Source organism: Betta splendens, chromosome 22 (genome assembly GCF_900634795.4).
Source record: "Betta splendens chromosome 22, fBetSpl5.4, whole genome shotgun sequence".
In the NCBI taxonomy this organism is placed as follows: Eukaryota; Metazoa; Chordata; class Actinopteri; order Anabantiformes; family Osphronemidae; genus Betta; species Betta splendens.
In genome coordinates, this window is record NC_040900.2 from 15,164,163 (window position 1) to 15,183,825 (window position 19,663).

The 19,663-nt window shown below is 41.8% G+C and overlaps 1 protein-coding gene across 13 annotated transcripts; it reads left to right on the forward strand.

Annotated features, from left to right (window-relative positions):
• Positions 1-1,223: 1,223 nt before the first annotated feature.
• Positions 1,224-19,643, forward strand: rab3gap2 (RAB3 GTPase activating protein subunit 2 (non-catalytic)). Of its 13 annotated transcripts, none has more exons than XM_055505436.1 (36): positions 1,224-1,347; positions 1,515-1,635; positions 2,419-2,507; positions 2,608-2,725; positions 2,792-2,873; positions 3,108-3,155; positions 3,246-3,321; positions 4,152-4,253; positions 4,388-4,487; positions 4,832-4,936; positions 5,692-5,840; positions 5,916-5,995; positions 11,615-11,707; positions 11,855-11,994; positions 12,068-12,263; positions 12,352-12,495; positions 12,980-13,062; positions 13,150-13,214; positions 13,301-13,391; positions 13,468-13,589; positions 13,681-13,891; positions 14,488-14,585; positions 15,063-15,171; positions 15,267-15,427; positions 15,544-15,718; positions 15,878-16,057; positions 16,157-16,302; positions 16,416-16,482; positions 16,685-16,755; positions 16,840-16,875; positions 17,008-17,136; positions 17,524-17,739; positions 17,936-18,025; positions 18,111-18,335; positions 18,465-18,629; positions 18,959-19,643. In XM_055505436.1, exons 2-36 carry the CDS (start codon positions 1,527-1,529, stop codon positions 19,109-19,111), a joined length of 4,224 nt encoding a protein of 1,407 aa, XP_055361411.1. In that variant the 5' UTR covers positions 1,224-1,347; positions 1,515-1,526; the 3' UTR covers positions 19,112-19,643. The 13 variants fall into 13 exon arrangements, with proteins under 13 accessions (XP_055361411.1, XP_055361410.1, XP_055361416.1 ...); XM_055505435.1 differs by having other exon boundaries at positions 1,227-1,347; positions 1,458-1,635; XM_055505441.1 differs by having other exon boundaries at positions 1,243-1,635; positions 15,878-16,009.
• Positions 19,644-19,663: the final 20 nt, after the last annotated feature.

Below are 19,663 nucleotides of genomic sequence, written 5' to 3' on the forward strand. Positions count from 1 at the left end.
GTAACCCTGATGTTTGACCTCACAGGACTCTAACAGTGTTAGGTCAACAGAGTTCATGAATTACATGAGCACTGTCAAAGCACGCAATATTCTGCCCCTGGGAACATTCACACTGAACTGTGTTTTAGGGACTCGCAGCTCTTTAGAATATATGTGAAATGTGTAAAGATTTCAAACAGGATACTCTGCTTAATGTAACTAATTAGCAGAATTTTATTAAAAAATATTGTTAAAATAATACAGGCAATGATGCTTGCATTTTGTGTTGTTGTTTGTGGGCATATGTTTTAGGGGAAAATTCAGAAAAATTAAAAGCAACTACAAAAATCTAAAACAAATTTTAAATCTGTAGCAACTTAAAATACTTAAATAATTGCTGTTATTATGTTTAAAGGGCCATAGTCCTATCCAAATAAATTCACACTGCCTAGACTCAATACCCATAGCCCATACAATACAAAGGCTGTATACTTTAAAAGGTAGTTACTACATATAAAATTAGTCACCATGACTCTTCATTCGACTCCTACATTAGGCAGTACAGTAAATACCCTTCATAGCAGAATAAGGGTAGGGATTTATGGATACTGCTATAAACATAGCTGTAAACAGTATGTGGACAAGAATCTCCATTTCATGCAATACATACTGTACATGTTGGGTAGCTCTATAATGAGTGCATGACATAAATCACTAATTTGTTGAAACAAAAAATTGATTCATTACACTGCATTAATCAGATTTGTTTTGATTTGATTTGTCCAACTTTTGAACTGAGGTCCACATATTTATTCTTATATAGGCAAAGATAACACACATTTGTATTACATAAGGTTCACAATGTAGCTCTTCCAAAGACCAAAGTTAACATGGTCTACAGTAAATAAATCCTCATGTGAGATAGTTAAAAACAGCATTAACCATTACATCCTATGTGAGCTGATGAATTAAACTCCATTTAAATGCTTTCATTTTCCTTTAGAAGTGAAACAAGAGCCACAAAATCCCCAATTTGCATAAAACTGTCCCTCTGCTGCTCTCTGGTGAAACAATTAATGTACAGTATTTATATTTTACAGTATTGATACAAATACCGCAATTTAGTAAGTTATACATTTCTTAATAAGTCATTAAAATCGTATAAAATTGTCTGTGATATACTTTAACTTATCTGGGGTTTTAATTTTCATTACTATTATCATTCTTTTATTTTGAAAATCTGCACAAAGCTTTGACCCGGAAGTAAACCAATGTTGCGCTAACGATATGTCATCAACGCTCCAGGATTAGGGTGGGAACTGCAAATGTTGAGAAAAATAAGAGCAACGGACTTGTAATGTTATATTTGTAGGTGACTTTTTTAAAAATAAGAGATACTACGTTTCAGAACAGCTTGTCATAAAGTTTTCACGATAAAAAGACCTAAAAGGCGCTTAACTTCCGTCGGTCTCCCACAGCTGGGCTGTTAGCAAAAGGCTAGCTGGCTGATTCCCTGTGTATTTGGCACCTGGCAGGACGGGAGAGAAATGTCCTGCAGCCTATTGGAGTTTTGTCGTCTTCAAGAGCTGAAAACGGTCCGAGACTACTTGTTCCACAGCCACAAAACTGAACCAAACGAAGAGAAGAATCAAACAGGTATCACGCTTTTGTGACCCAGGGCAGATGTCTATCTTCAAAATACTGCATCATTCACGACAGCGTAACCCGGTGTCAAGCAGTTGTCCTTAGAACAAGTTCTTAATGCCATGAGTTGAGTAAAGTGACTGACATTATACAAAATGTAATGTTGCAGAAATATGAGGTTTTATGGAAGAGGAGGGGCAACACCTAACATGTATCTTCATTGTACCATATATATTATATGATCATTATACCACTTGTTAGATCTTCAGCACACGTTGTCGTACATTAAGCACATGGACACACTGTGACTTGATACTACTGTATGGATGCAAAGAATATGTCATCACCTCACCTCGAGGTAAATAGTCCCTTTAGAAATGCACCACATCCCAGCAGGATTTGAATTCTGTCTTTTTTCTTCCACTTACTCTTCAAGGTTTTAGGTTATTACCCAGGGGCACAACCGTCCTCAGTTCTTCTTGTTTTCTCTCATTCGGATTGCCTAGTTTCCCTAAATAAATTCCTAGTGATTGCAATGATGTTTGCATTGCTATAGCAGTAATGTACTCTATCATAAATTGTTTAAGTTAATTAACTTCACATCCCTGTATAAGATTAACTTGTATTCACCCTTGCTGTTTGTTGGATATATAACTATCCAAGTTATGCACCTTTGAAAGCCAAGACAGATGAAGAAGTCCCAACTACTGGATTAGTGCCTCTCGTCTTTGTGACCTGACAAGCTTGATCCAATTAAAATTGCGTTCCCTTCTTTCTTGGCTTATTTTACAACAGATAATGAGCTGTCTTGGGACACTTCTGACTGGGAGTCAGCATGGGATAGTGGAGAGTACAACGAAGGAAAAGCCACTTCAGCAACAGTGGTCTGTTTTCCCTTTTGTAATTTTTGTGATCTCATTTTACCCTACATTATGAATATTGTGCTCATATCCCTTCTTACTGATTTTCCTCTGTGTACTGCAGGTGGAGGAAGACACAAGAGGGCAGAGTGGACCTTGGCTTCAGGACTGTGCTGTGTCCCTGTCTCCCTGCTCAGATCTGCTAGTGGTTGCTCGTGAACAGAAGGCAGTTTTTCTTTCAGGTGAGACATTCAAAGATGTATGCTACTCTCGTTAAGTACACACTTTACTTTTATTGATGATTCCAGCTAAGTGGCATACAGATGACAGTGGCAGAGAGGAGATGACTCTTGATGTTTCTTGGACCGGAATCCTCAGCACTGAAGAAGGGTGAGAAACAGTTTTGTTATTGTGGGAATTAATGATAATGGGAAGCAGTATAGTTAGGGACAACCCATACAAGACACCTACTAAGCCAAGATCAGAGAATTCAAGAAAAAGAACAGAAATCCAGATTGAAACATATGAATATACATAATCACAGTTCAATAACAGGAACAAAACGGAAAACTCTCTCCCACAAAAACTATACTTATCTTGCATTTTATGTTTGTCTCTCTCTAGAGAGTGTGTGAATAGCTGTATCTGTATCCCCCTTGCAAGCCAAAAGAGGTAAGAAATGCTTCCTATATGGATTATAGAAAAGAAGTCTGTGGAGAAGTGAAATATATTTGTAGACACGTGGTTGGGTGTGTTTTGCAGGAGCTCCACAGGGCGACCAGACTGGACATGTGTAGTAGTGGGTTTCAGCTCAGGCTACGTCCGCTTCTACACAGAGGTACTTGATTAACGTTAAAGGTGCCCGCAAGATCCACTTTTGGGGGATTCTTGTACATTTCTATAGCTCTCTGGATCATGTTAAGCCACACGGGGTGTGTAAAAAGTGCACTTGCTACTTTTTTAAAATTTTGCTACTTTAGCCAATCCTGTCTAAGCACGATTTGTGTCATAGTTCCACAGTTTACTATGCCAAATCCTCAACAAACACTTACAGAACCACCTGTGGCACTGTCCAGACAAACGCAGAATACCTAAACAGTATTTCCGACGCACACCCAATTGGAGCTGGAGCTGCAGCATAGCGTTTATCACAGAGAGCTAAGCAGCTATCTCTGTGTTCCAAGGTTTTGTGTGGGCTCAGGTACAGTGTGAGACTCTCCAGCGAGAACCATGAGGTCCATTCACCCCCAGCCGGGTGGTGTTTGTTTTGACTGTTAATGAGCTGTTAATGGGCCATTGATGGTCCATTAGCAAGCTAGACACTAAACTGCATGCTTCCGCAAAGGGGTGTGGCAATCAACTGCGCATGTTTTCAACCAGGGTGGAAATGCACACTTTGAGACGGGCAGTGTGGACAATCTACAGAGATTGTAGAAATAAAAAATTACAGACACCTTATTGAGCACCAAGGTCCAATTCTTTAGCATTATTCACCACAAATAAAAGATTGTCTTTGCATCTACAATAGTTCTACAAACATTGTAGTGAAAGACAAATAATCTGCAAAAAAAAGAACCAGAAAATCATTTAGTAGAGTCTCTCTATAGTCAGGGTGGTTTTGAATCTAGGTTTAAATTTTAAATAAAACATTAATTGATGTTTCATTAGAGCGGCGTTCTGCTTCTGGCCCAGCTGCTGCATGAGGATCCTGTTTTGAGACTTAAGTGTCGCACATATGAGATCCCTCGCCATCCTGGAGTAACTGAGCAGGTAATGGAAAGACGGAACATGGCTGTCAGGGCTGCGGATGAGAATTATGTTGAATTACAATTGAATATGTTGTTTGTTTGTCTCTTACCGCGCGTATGTAAGCAAACCTGTTTGCTCATTTCATCCTACTGCAGCATGAAGAGTTGAGTATCCTCTACCCTGCTGCTCTTGTCACCATTGATGGCTTTAGCCTTTTTCAGTCTCTACGAGCTTGCAGGAACCAAGTGGCAAGAGGTAACGTTTATAGCATATGTGTGTGTGTATCTGGAGGGTTCTTCAAGGTATTTGGTGTTGTTGCAGTGGGTTTTCACTTACAGTTTGCTATGGTGCATTCAGCCTCTACAGAAACACTAAGCAATATGCAAACGCAATACCTTTTTGGAGCTTGTAGGTGATTAGCAACCAAGCAAATACTTATACTTGATACTCTGAGTATCTTTTCAGTAATCTTCAGTAACCTACTATATCTCAACCTTTAGTATTTTTACTTACTTAAATTAACCAGCAAAGCAGTAATTTTATAGTATTTGTTTTTTTTTTTATATATTTATCTGCTCTTTGTGTCCATGTCCGTCCAGCGGCAGCAGCAGGTAGTGACACAATACAACCCCCTCCCTTGGCCTATAAGAAGTGGGGTCTTCAGGACATGGACACCATCGTGGACCACAGTAGCGTTGGTAAAAGTCCGTTTCTGTAATAAAAGTATTTTATGGTAAAATATATTTTTTTATTTGAATCGATAATAATCGATGACAGAAATTGATCGATAATTATTTGCCGTTATCGATTAGTCAGGCGATTATCATTGAATGCTGCTGTGTTAAAAGTTACTTTGTTACTTAATCTGTTCTGCCGCAAGCGTCAGCTGGCTGTGCATCATCTCGTTCACTACATAGTGAAGAACGGCGCCACCACAGAACAGCGCAACTTAAACAGTGCACACCTAAATGTAACAGCAGCATTAACATATGACGACATGGCTTTTAGTGGTTGTCACCGTTACCTCAGAGCCAGAAGGAGCATCTGTTTACATGTTCCCCAGAGTCTTTTTGGGTTTTCTCTCACGGTCAGGTTGACGGGAGCTGCTGCAGATCTTCACAACAAAACTCTGTGCTTGCTTTGCTTATTTATATTTTGTATATTGAAGTTTTATTATTCAAACGCTGGATTTTGTGTTTTGTTTGAGATTTAAAGAGTTTAAAATCTAAATTTAGTTTTAAAAAATCCAAAGGTATTTCTATTGAGCAAAACATCAAATAATTTTAAATTTCTTTTGTCCGGTTAATCCAAAAAAATTGACAGATTAATCGATTATCAAAGTAATCATTAGTTGCAGCCCTATATTAATGTTTTTTTAATTATTAATAAAAAAAATTATCCTGACACCTTTTTTTAACCTGCCTGTTTTTGTGTTTGTGTTAATTTTCTTTATGTTTAGGTGTTATGACACTATGTGTGTTTGACCAGATGAAGAATGCCTCTATCTTGGGTGGGTTTAATGCTTCAGTCAAGGGCAGCCCCCCTGCCATGAGCCAGTATATCACTGTAGGAGGGGGTCCCTACACAGGCTTCTACTATGCTGTAGAGGTGAGTGCCAACCTTTATGTTCCAATTTATTGTATGACCTTTCAAGAACTTAATTTTTTCTCCTTCTGTTTGTAGGGAAGCTCACAGCCTCTCCTTTCCCATGTGGCTTTGGCCGTAGCCAGTAAACTTACTTCTGCTCTCTTCAGTGTTGCCAGGTGACGTGATGTGTGTTTGTGTATGTGTGTGTACGTGTCTACGTGCTTGCACGTATGTTTGCGTGTAAGTAAAACAATGCTTCTCTTAATATATAAGAAATTGATATAGGTGGTATTCAAAAGCGAAAAACATGAATGAAATGTGCGTGGTGCAAAGAATGCATGGTTGGGGACAGAATGTCAGTATACAGTTGTGAGTCTTGCTGCAACACCGTTCTGTCTTTTCTGTATTTTCCTTACTTTTTACCTTCTGCATGTGCATCTGATCATGTTGTTCGACAGTAACGCCGGTGCACTGGAGACCCGGCAAGCAAACTTTTTTTTTTTTTTTTTTACACACCCATGGTCAGCTGATCTCACTAAGAACGGCAGCAAAGTACATGACTCTATGGAGCCAAATTAGGGTCACATTAGATTTGTGCGTGCATAAACCGATCTGTGCGTGCGTAGCCAGATGCGTGTGTGCGTAGCCAGATGCGTGTGTGCGTAGCCAGATGCGTGTGTGCGTAGCCAGATGCGTGTGTGCGTAGCCAGATGCGTGTGTGCGTAGCCAGATGCGTGTGTGCGTAGCCAGATGCGTGTGTGCGTAGCCAGATGCGCGTGTGCGAAGCCAGATGCGCGTGTGCGTAACCAGATGCGTGTGTGCGTAACCAGATGCGTGTGTGCGTAGCCAGATGCGTGTGTGCGTAGCCAGATGCGTGTGTGCGTAACCAGATGCGTGTGTGCGTAGCCAGATGCGTGTGTGCGTAACCAGATGCGTGTGTGCGTAACCAGATGCGTGTGTGCGTAACCAGATGCGTGTGTGCGTAGCCAGATTTGTGCGTACGTAACCAGATTGTAGCGGATTCAAATTATTAATAGTTTGATATTAATGCAGAAACATTAATATTCCTCGAAGTTGGGGCACCAGGTTTGTTTTAAAGCTGAAACCACGCTTGTATCAATCTAGCCAGCGTATAATATAACAATAACAACTTTCTTGTGATAAAACCAAATCAGTCTCTTATGCCATGCATTCTTGTCGCGGTTCAGTGACCTCTGCTTAAATCTGAAGAACAATGCACACAAAACCAGATTCCTTTTAACGTTTTATTAATCTAACACTACTGGATATATGAATAACATAATATGGAAATACTCAAATAAACAGAACAGAAAATGAGAGAACGATCAGAATGAGATGATGAACAGTGAATGAATCAATGAGTGAAAACCCAAAGAATGGTCAAGACCTGAGTGTGTGATGGCTTTGATCAAGAGAAAAGAGTATTTGTCTCTAACTAGTTCAAATCTAAGGACAACTAATGAATTTGGAATGTTCAATTTTAGCGCTTTGAGAAACACCAGAATTCTCAGAGGATTAGAGATGTTCGTCTTGCCTTAGCTTAGAGCTGTCGGCCGCTGTGCAGCGTCTCCCGTTACCGGTTCGGTTGAGCAGACGTGCCCTCTCTGGTCCAGGTGCCACGGCCTCTGAGCCAGGAATCGTCGCCTGCGGTGATGATGACGGCTCGGGGTCAGCGAAGTAACAGTCAGCCGGGCTGGACTTCCAAGGTGTTGCAAAGCGTCGGCGCTACTTAAACCAGCCCAAAAAGCAAACGGGCTGGAATCTAATTTAACTAGTTCGATCAAAAATAGCGAGTCAATTAAGGACTGGTTGTGATAGTTTCAGTTTCGCGGAGGTTCATGATGACTTTCTAACGTTACAAAAATCGTTGTTCGTTCGTGTTTCTAAGTTTAACTTAGGTTTACAAAATTTGAAAACAAAGGAAAATTAAAGAAAAGTAATGCGACGCAAAAAGGAAAAGTGAAAGAAGTTTGAAGATAGAGGGAAATCCGATTCGCCTAGGGTGTCACTGGTTTAAATACCTCTGGGGCAGTGGTCACTGCAGGGCGGAGAAATGACTTCAACCAGTGGTGAAGAGTTCCGCCTCTTCAGATCAGGAATCAAACTATTGGATTTGGATCGCTCCTAAATCTGGGATAACTAAGCTTTCCTCTTTTCATCAAGCTCAAAGTTCCATCACACCATAATACAATACACGTGTAACGATCACTTTGACACTCAAATAAGCAGAGAAGTCAGAATGGTTAAACAGCAATATTAAATGCATAGAATATTAAGGTCTTATATGTGGTCCCTTAAAACGCTGTAACAAATGTAATGTTATTCATCATGACTGGTCTTGTCATACACGAATAATAAATGCAAGTAAAATCAAATTATAAATGACCTAATCTGGACGTTACTAATTAAACAATTGTAACACTTAAAAATGTAATACAATAATGAGGATACCTAATTGTAGCTGGTGGACATAGTCTATGTGTATGTTGCACAGATTAAAATAAGTAAAGAAGGTGACTCTCTCTATTTCAACTTTGTGCCTACACACAAAGGAAAGCATGGTGATATGTGGAAGTCCCTTTGTAACTTTAGGAATTTCCTGGCAAATCTGTAGATCAGGCATTGAACATCACACAGAAACCAATCTAATATCAAATCAAAACATTTTGTCCACAGAATACAATGGCATAGTTTCATGGAAGTTGAAAGTTCTGGTGCATCTGAACCAGAACCTGTGTCCAAATGAAGTCTCTCGTTGTCTTGATGAGCACATTCCACATTTTATGGCTGGTGGTCCCAGTTCTGGGAGAGACAGCTTCTTGGTGATAAATGTGACAGCCTGTCCTTTTGGCATGATAAGCAGAGGTAGAATCCTGAGGGATTTACAGGTAGATCAACAAAGTGGACTCATGGTTCTTTGATATGGACATTTGAGATGTTGGCGTCAATTGGTGCCTGTGGTGATAGAAGCCAGTCTCCTGTTGTGGAGAAAGATTCAGGGTCCCTTATCTCTGGGGACTGAAAGGGACGTAGGGGCTCTTCAAAGGAGGGAGTTAAGTTCACATGTAGGTCAGGTTACCTCAGTCCAGACGTGGATTGCTACAAGATGCTTGTGTGCGTAACCAGATGCGCGTGTGTGTAGCCAGATGCGAAACCCGATATGTGCGTGCCTAAACCAATCTCTGCTTTGCTTGACCCACAGTTTACTTAGGCGCTAACAGCGCCTGCTGGCAGGTAACAGCTGCTTCGGTAAAGGACAAGATGCTCCCGATCGTTAAAAAAAAAGTTAAACGCTACGATCCGTCCATAGATTACTCTGTCATGGAGAGCGCACGCTCTAACAGAGGTAACGTAAACCAAGGCATTGACAGGGACAGCTAACACAATGTCACCAGGTAAAACAACCCACCGGCAGTCGGTCGCCAGTTACCACGGTCACTCTTTCATATAGAACACCAGTTGACGTTAGCCACCGGGTAGCAACAAAGTAATCTGTAGATAAAGCGCCTAATGTTACCTACCTGTTAGGGTTATGTAATGTAAACCATGCGCTTCATCCACAGATTATTCTGTCGCTGAAAGCGCACTCTAACAGGTAAGCCAGCAGGCGCCGTCAGCTCCTAAGTAAACTGTGGGTTAAGCAAAGCAGAGTCAGAGCGGTGCAGATCTCAGCTGACGGTTGAAGCACCAAGATCCTGCACTGAAGTCTAAGCCTGTAACGACTGCATTACATATCAGGCTGTTTAAAAGCATTGTTAAAGTAAACGTGTTTATTGTGGTCTGACAAACGATCACACAGAATCACAACGGTAGCGTTACTAGAACAAACCCACCTTAACTCCAGCTGCATCATAACATAGCATGCATTGCTAATAGCCTGTCGGCTAACATGCTACATTAACGTATGATAGAAACACCAGTTTACGTGCACAACTGCATCACCTCCGCAAATGACGAGAGTAACGTCACACATTATACACATGAATATGAGTTGTCATGTCTGTCTGATTATTAAATATAATTCAAGTCATCAGTGGACTAGCTTATTGCTGCTTGTGGAGATTTCTGTGACTGTGCCACGTCAAAGGACTGCGCCAACTTCCTTGTTCATTAGCCAATCAGAGCGTGGAGGCAAATTAAGGTCACGTTATTTTACCTGTAAATTTAGCCACGATTTGTGTGTAATTTTAACATCCCAAATGTAGGCATGGTATAGCCTCACTGAGTCTACAAGTACAGTCTACAAGGGGGGTGAGTAGAGGGCACAAAATCCTGATCTCGCCTAGGGCGCAAACTTGGCCAGGCCCTGAGAACAAATCTGGTTACGCAAGCACAAATTGCTTTACGCACGCACAGATCGGTTTACGCACGCACAAATCTAATGTGACCCTAATTTAACTCCATAAGACTTCGCCAAAAACGTCAAGCTTTCCCAAAGAAAAAAGGAGAAAAACGAGGGGATGCATAGGAGGCAAAGAGGTTCGTGGAGGGAACAAAGACCAAAGTAAGGCAGTGCGCAGAGGTGAGACGATTCAAACCGCGTCTCCCTTCGCTGATTATGGACAACGTGAAGTCTCTGCATAATAAAATGGACGAACTGACAGCTCTAGTAGGAGAGGAGAAAGTCTTTGCTGATTGCAGTTTGGTGTGTTTCACGGAGACCTGGCTGCATTAACATTGAGGGGTTCAGCGCCGTGAGCTTTGAGGACTAGGAAGAAGCAGGGGGGGGGTTGCCATTTTTATTAACCATAAGTGGTGCCATCCTGGACATGTGACGGTCAAAGAGCGGATCTGCAGCCCTGACATTGAACTGCTGCCCGTGGGCCTGCGTCTATATTATTTACCCAGAAAATTTCCAGACTCATCGCTGTTTACATCCCGATTTCACGAACGCTGCTGTGGCGTGTGACGTCATACAGACAATCGTCTCCAACCTGCAGTCCAGACACCTTCAGTATTAGGTGCTCCGCAGAACGCCTTCCTCTTTGTAAGGGTTTTTTTTCATCCAGGCAATAACATGTATTATAAAACTTAAGTTAATTAGTTGTGAGTGCGTAGATTTCTTGGCATTCTTATTTTTAACCTCCCTACCATCTGGTGTGTACCTTCAACTGTGACAGCGATGAAAATGTGCAAAATAATTGCCCTCTGGGATTAATACATTTTTTTTTATCTTAAATCTGTACCGCTGCTATAACTGGAACACCATAAAGCAGCCCTGCCAGTACTTTAAATGTAGTCCATACAGGAAAGTAGTTGCTTTATTGATTTGTGTCTCTTCAAGTATAGAATGAATATACACTGCCTGGTCAAAAAAAAGTCATCGCCAAAAAAAACACACCAATATTACGTTACACTGCCTTTAGCTTTGATTACGGCATGCATTTGCTGTAGCTTTGTTTCGATAAGCTTCTGCAATGTCACTTTTATTTAATCACCGTTCACATTTCTTCCTCAAAGACGATGGGTCCTCACTATCCTTCAAGTTTTTAATAATGCCTTGAACAGTTCTTAACCCAATTTAGTAGTTTCTGACTGTCCTTAGATGTTTGCTCTGCTTGATGCATGCCAATGATTTGACCGTTCTCAAACAGACGAACATCTTTCCACGACCATGGGATGTGTCTTTTGACATGGTTGTTTAAGGGTTGAAGTAAAATAACCAGCTGAAAGATAATGCAGTAATGCAGTAATTTTTCAATAGGAAGCTCGTACCTATTTGTTTAATTAAATCCAGGTGGCAAATTTTTTCTATCTTCCTCCGTTTATCTCAGTGGGTGGCTAGGATGGAACAAGAACAAAAATGAAGAGGAGGTTGCTCAGAAACAGAAGCCAAAGGTGGAGCCTGCTACACCTTTAGGAATAAGGTATCATGACTTTTAATTCGTGCACCATGTAATTGTGTATTTTCTGTATGGTTTTAAACTACCCTGTGAAGTGCCTTGACATGACTTTTGTTGGGAATTGGTCCTATAAAAGTGAACTCAATTGAACTCAATTGACCTCCCATGCAGATTTGGTCTTCCAGACTCTCGTCGCCATGGTGAATCCATCTGTCTTTCCCCTTGCAACACACTAGCTGGAGTGACGGATGACTTTGGCCGAGTCACACTACTGGACCTTGCTAGAGGGATCGCCATCCGCATGTGGAAAGGTGAAGCCAACGTAGCGAGGGGTGAAGTCAATAGCTTTCAAAATGACTATTCTCCAATGTGATTTAACTGCAGGTTACCGAGACGCCCAGCTGGCATGGCTGCAGGTCCCAGAGGAGCGAAGTAATTGGCAGTCGTCTGTCTCTGCTTTCCACCCCAGTCGTCATGCTCTGTTTCTGGTCATCTATGCTCCTCGCAGGGGAATCTTGGAGGTTTGGGCGATGCAGCAGGGGCCTCGAGTTGGTGCTTTCACTGTGGGCAAACACTGCAGGCATGAAGCTTTTTATACAAACATAATGCATGCTTTTGACACATCACAGAAGCAATGACTGACAGACAAACTGCGTGTGAACCTCTAGGTTGCTTTATGCCGGCTACCGTCTAATGGGGGTGAACAGTGTGACCAGTCAGGGCTGGCAGCTCCACACTCAGCAGGTCTGTCTCCTGGACCCCATCACAGGAGCATTGAGGACAGTGAACATCCCTTTTCACCTTGCCCTCAGGTTGGTGTGCCAACAAAGTAACACTCGTACAGTATATTAAGGAATCTTTCAGAAGATTACCATTTTTAATTCTAAGATTCTAAGATACCCTTTCATGTGAGGAGCTATAGTCATGAACCAAATAGCTTAAACTGAACATTGAGCTAACTTGACGCTCTTCAAAGAAAACAAACGTAACCACCTGGTCCAGGTTACCCAGTAGCCAGTTCTCTGTTCACTGTTGAAGAGAAGGAATATTCAGTAATCTAGTAAATTGTTGCTCTTTAATTATGTAACAGTTGCCTAGTAACTGTTTCATAATTTACATGAAATTTCCAGGTGTTCATTGACTGAACACACCTGGTTAAGGTAATCAGTAGGAGCTGGTGCAGGGAGGTTTAGAAAATTTGGGAATCAGTTGGGCATGCCTGTTTTAAGTTGTCCTTGTACTAATGCCAACCAATAAATTATCCTAACACCATCTTATTCATGTTTTTAAATTTAGTGACAAAAAAAGTGAGCGGGCCAAAGATATGCACCTGTTAAAGAGACTGACCGCTATGCTGAAGAGCAGAGAGGTGTCACCTGGTAAGACATACAAAAAAATGGCATGTGATGAAGTTATAAGTATAGTAAATGCTGTTTCTCAGTGTGCTAACTTACTTTTCTATGCAGATATGTTTGAGAATGAAGGCAAAAGTGTGCTGCTGGATATCAGGCACCCTAGCATAAAGAAGCAGGTATCATGAAAGATCAGTACACATTTAATAGATGTGCACAAGGCACCGGTTTACTATTTAACTGTCATCTTTATGCTCCCTATTAGGCTCTGGAGTCTCTGCTGTCACATAAAAACGCTCCCATCTCTTGCCTTATCAGCATCACATCCACCTTATATGATGATCTGAAACAAGAAGGTAAAGTGTCAGTAAAAAGACCTGCACATATGAAACTGTTTTTTCTCATCTTTATTTATGGTGGATTGTTTCACAGACTCTAATGAAGTGGATACCACTTTACTCCAGCTCTGCTGTTCTCAGCTGAAGCTGCTTCAAGTCTATACTGACATCCAGCAGCTGCACTCTGGTGCAGACATAGAATCCTGCTCAGAAAATGTAAGCACACACTCAAACAACAATAGCTCATTAATGGTAATGGGTACATTACATGGTAGCATATGACTTTTTCTGTTTTCCCACTGTGCAGGACTCCCTAAAAGACATAGAAGTTGAATTGTGTCGTGTCGCCCCTACCTTACAACGTTATGCCCAGCTCACCTCAAGGCCCAGTGTTTCTTTTGCCCAGGACTCCCATGACTCACCCCTCCCTGCTCACATCTTCCTCGCTCAGATGGAGTGGGAAGAACATGGGGCTCTAAAAGTCACCCGGAGGTCTGAAACTGAATGGAATCAGCTAGGTATGGGCAAAAATTGTTGACACATTCTATGCCAACAACTACTTTCCCCGGATGGAGATTCGACTGTGTAGGGATGGGCAATATTTACTATGTTTGTGCAGTACCAGCATAAATGATGATATGATAAATGCACACTTCACATTAGTTGACAGCCTTTCACAGAATGATCATCAAGACTAAACTAAACCAGTTACGTATGTTAATATTGTTTTTCTATGTAATTAATTTACATTTACCGGAGGTCCCCAGAACTGCCCGGTTTGCCATAGCTTTTCCCGTCACAGATAATGCACATGAGCACAGGCACAAAAGAGCTTGGAAAAACTGTGGTGCAGATCATGTGCATGGTCAATCTAGTGATGAGTCAGGGAATGTCTGGCATATGGTGTATGCTATGACGTCTAAAGACGATGATTAATATCACTCACTCTGAGCCTCAACTCCAATCAGCACTACCACAGATGGAGCATGCCGCCAAATGGATATTAGGTCAACACAAGTGGACACAGACTCCACAACTGATCTCCCACACACTTAACAACAATGTAAAATTAAATCCACATGAAACAGACTTTGCTCTTCTGCAATTTTTGCAGGTAACTTTCTGTTCTGGGGGTGTCTGTGTGGAAAAAGCCCAATCCAAAAAGTCTGTGATACACTACAGCAGGCTGGCATCTGTCCACAGCAGCTACTGGTGAGTTAGACCAGGGTCGTCAGCCTTTAACACCCAAAGAGCCACACACCTGAGGATGCATGAGGGACACGAAGAGAGTAGCACAGCGAGGAACAGGAACACAGCAGTGTGTCCATGTTAGGCTTGTACACCGGCAAGGAGGTGAATCGGAGGACCGCGACAGCTGCAGCGACTACGATGCGATTTTGACCATCGGAAAATATTTAAATATAATTTTATTTTAATATTTCAAGATGACAATAATCTTCCAATTTAGAACTACAATTTAAAAAAGAACCAACACAAAAATGCACTTCAGTTTACTTTAATTTACTTTACAAGCCACACGAAGCTGCAGTATAATGATGAAAGAGCCGCATGCAGCTCCCAAGCTGCAGGTTGCCAAACCCTGAGTTATACAAAAGGACTGATAGATGTAGTAAGAAAGCAGTGGTAGAAAAAGTCTTGTGGACTCATGTCTTGTTTCTTTCCTGCCAGTGTTTGCTGCTGAGCTTGTGGTTGCAAAGGGAGAAGGCAGTACTACAGAAAACAGATGAAGCTGTGAAAAACCTACACACATTACTTATCACCCTTAGCAACATGAAAGGTTAGTAATCTTGACTCTGTTGTGTTAGCTTGGATTTTGTTTCAGCTCATCAGTTCATCTTCACCATCACTAAAACGTGTTCTTTCTCTTTTCAGGAGCAGTGGAGGAGTCATGGGACCCTCAGTCAATCTCCCCATGGTGGCAACAGGTTCGCTCCATGTGCATCCAGTCCCACAATGCTGCTGCTGCTCTACTTGCTTCCTTTGTTGCCCACCGAGCCGCTAAAGTCAGCATCACCAGCCGGGCTGACAGCCAGGTGGATGAAACCTCTCTCTTTTAGTTATCCAGCACTAAAGCAATTATTCTCAGTACTAAGCATAATATTGTCTAATATTAAGGCTTCAAATACAAGCTTTTTATTGTATATGGCAGCTGCAGTCAGAGTGGGAGGCAGTGTCCCTTGAGCTGGAGCAGTGGGTGGTATGTGTTCGCCAACTGGAGGATGTGCTGGTGCTGCAGACTCTGTTGCTGGTAGCTCCTCCTCAGGGGGCAGCAGGGACCCCTGTAGCACAGTGTTCCATCAAATCCCTTTTGGAGGGAGGCACAGGTAGGCTGCACATAATAACCTCTATTATATTCTTATTCACTTATTGCTATTTTGATCCCTTTTGTCCCCTTTTTATTATATATGTTCTAGTTGTGGCTGCATTAAACTTGTATTCTTATTTTTATTTTAGTTTTTTTACCTCAAGTTTTATATTTACAGGTGGCATTGCTGATAGTGTCTCAAAGTGGGTGTTCAGGCACAACTTGGACCCTGAGCGACTAAAGGCTGTCCTCCAAAAATCAGAAGACAAAGAAGCAGATGGCAAACTAAAGGATGAGGAACTACAAGGAGGTGAGGAAGAGAAAGAGAAGAGCCAAAATAATGCATATAGAACAGCAGGTGAGGAAAAAATGGCTTTCAGGCTCCGTGCTCTGTTACCCAGAATGTTTAAGTAGTGTAATACCGTGAGAAATGAACACAGCCCACTGTGCTTTCCAGAGCTCTTGGTAGCATTGTGCCAGCGGTTCCCACATTCTCTCTCACCTGACCTGCTCTTCGCCCACTGCTGCTGGGAATATGTGGTGCAGTGGAACAAAGGCCCCGAGGTGGACATATACACAACCAGGACCACAACAGCCAAAAATGTTTTAAGATTTGTTTGTTTACTACATTTTCATTTCAGCACTATTGAACTGGATGGCACAGAAGCAGTCTTTTTGTTTTTAAACATATCATATCTGCTTCTGCTTCTTCCTAGGAGGGTCGATACTTGTGCTGGGCTGTGGAACATCTGAAGCTGGTCTCCAGTCCACATATTCAACTGGGTTAGTGGCTTTTAATGTGTATATAAAATAAAAATGTATTTTTTTATCTACGTATATTTGTAGAAGATTAATTTTAAATTTTATGCTAGAGTATACAAAGGTACTAGCTAAGATGCAGTGCACCATCTAAGTGAAAATGTCATGTTATTAACACAACCACAGTCTGAAGTATATAATGGGCTCCTCTGACTCTTTCCTACAGGTATATGTACAATGATGTGGAGCACATTCATTGTCAAGCGGTTTTCAGCAGCAGCATTTCTCATGGAGAAGGTAACTGACATAGCGTTTAGTGTGTCTGTGTACCTGTGGAGTCCTTGTTAAGTTTGTGATGAGCTATTTCAATTCATTTTCTAGGTGGGGAAAGCACCCAAAGATCGGTTATGTCGACGGGTAAGCATGTCTCTAAATAGCCATTCTGAAATGGGATCATTGAGGAAAAAACCTAGAGTATAACGTCATTAGTCCTTGATGATTTGGTTTGGGTGCAAAGAATAAACATCTGGTCTTCTTATTAATGTGCAGGATGTTGGTATGGGAGACAAAGCCATGACGTCTTTCCTCGGCTGCTGCGTCCAGCTGCTGCAGATCCTCATGGAGGTGACTGAAGTATTGCATAAAAATCGGTGTCCCTTGTCTTTTATAAGTTACTATGTAAGTAAAAGGTTTCCTGAAGGAAGCATGGAGAATGATACCTCACATACATCCGACACAGAGCATGGTTAGTAAGGTGTGGCCAATCAATTCAGTTTCTCTAAATTTCTTGTGAAATTTCAGATGAAAACTTTAGAGAATTTTGAAGCTTTATAGTGTTTATGGTGCAAATCAACTTCAATCAAGTATTATTGCTACAACCTTTAATACTGATATACTACTACTATTACTACTACGGCTACTACTACTGACTTACTAACATCACATCAGTGTTAGTACGGCTAATAGTAGTATTGCTGCAAAATACAAAACTAAACTTCCATCATTAAGCACATGAGCCAAACAATTTTTTTCCCTTTCTATTTTTTTCTTTTCTCAATCCCACAGGCAGATTCAGCCGTGGAGGAGGTTCCAGCCCCAGAGCTGTCTGTGGAGGAGGTGTGGTGTGGGGCAGAAGGCCCTGCCTCCATAGCTGAACTCGCACTGGAGCAAAGAGGAGTCCACTACCCCTTGGTCCAGCACCACTGCTTGTTAGGCTCCCTTCTACATGCTGCTATGACCTTCAATCTGAAAGTGAAACCCCTCAGCCTGTTTGACAACAAGGTGAGAAGACAGGCTACATAGCATTACAGTAGTAAAGTCCATCCTTTACTACTACTAAAAATGAGTGACATAAAATTCTGTGGTACCACCTTCTACCCACCCATGGATGAACATCAGTGCTTGTAGAAGACACCAAAAGTGCTCTTTTTTATGTTTTTTATTTACTTGTGCACCCAAATTTATATTTGTTATCCAGGGTAAGAATGCCTTCTTCAGAGATCTCACATCAATCCAGCTGATGCCCAGTGGAGACATAGATCCAGGCCTTGTCTCACTACGACAAGAGGTAAGATGAGGTCTAAAATACTGAGGCTGAGATGAAATTCATCATTTTTGACTAATCTGTTTCCCACATGTTTTCTCTGCCTCAGTTCCTTCTGCGAGCACTGACTAGTTGGGTTCAAGCTATAGATGATACATCCACCCTACCCTCTGACAGTGGCTCCCTAATTTTAGCTTCTAGTGACCCAAAGGCTGACTGGTGGCCATCACTGTGTCTGGAGCTGGGCTCCTTGCTGCAGCTCAACCCTGATATCCTGCGACGACACCTCGTCTGTGAGCTTTACAACCAGGGACTGGACCTTCAGGCTGAGGAGGTTAGCACTCAATTTTGTAGTTTCTTTGCTGCAACTAGAACAGCGCTACTGCTGTGAAAACTTTTTTCTGCTAGCGCGCACAGTTATGACTGCTCACCTCTCCTGCGTGGTTTCATATATGTCCTGTAGGTAATGCTGGAAGTAGAAGATAAGGACGTGCTGGGCTCCCAGTTGCTGGTGCTGACCGGACAGAGGCTGAGCTACTCACTGCTTCACAGCCAGAGCCAGACACAGGCTGCAATGGAGCTACTGGCCCGTCTGCCCCCAACCCTCTGCACATGGCTTAAAGCTATGGTGAGACACTCAGCACTGCACCAACATCTCAAACTTTTGAGACTTTGAGCTACAAATTCTCAGAAAAAAGGTCCTCAGGCACCAGGTGTCCTTGAGCCACACCTGGTGACACTTCACATTAGCAACCACTTCTTTCCCAGGAAATGGGTCAAAATGCAGAGATTAATTTCCCCAATGTGGGATTAATAAACTTCAAGTATTATTATATTAGGGTTTGGCTGCTTAATACTGATTCAAAGCTAAATGGTTACACATTAAAAGGCCTGTTTAACATCTTGACATACTGTATGTGTTTAACAATGTGTGGGATGTAATCATCTGTGGTGCAGGATCCTAGTGAGCTGCGGTGCCCCCTCGTCCCTTTGGTCCAAACCAGCCGGCTGGTTGGACGCCTGATTGAAATCCTACCAGAGAACCATGCCCAGTACAGCCTTACGCTGCACCTCCTGGAGGCTGTGGATGCTCTCACCACTGAGGACTGACTCACGGAACATGGAGAGGCTTTAGAATGCATTAAAGACCACAGGAACTAAATACAAGACTTATTTTTTGCCGGAGACTGAGGAAGACAGGAACACAATTGGAGCTCTAGCTTTTCTCACTTAATTCATGTTATCATGTAACATTCGCCCTTGCATTGTACCCATACAATAGATAGGTCAGGCTTTTAACTTTTTTAAATACTTGTTTCTGTGCATGCAACAAATTATATTGAATACTTGTGTTGTTAAGTATTAAGATTTGCTGGTTCTACAGGAATGAGGCACCAGTCTTTATCACTTTTTTCTCATTCTGTTTGTCTCTCAAATCAGGTCTTAGTGTCTGTGTGTGCCATATTACTTCTGTTTCTTATTTTTCCTTCCTCTTGCCACCAACAAGAGTGAACCAAAAGAAAACAATAACCCTATTTTTTTATTTTCATGCAGTACTGTACTTGCTGTGCCCGTACGCCTCTGATTCTGTAACATCTTTGGGCTGATCCAGCACAGAATAAAGAGGTTTCTGACAAGCTTAGATATTATGGTTGAGATAAA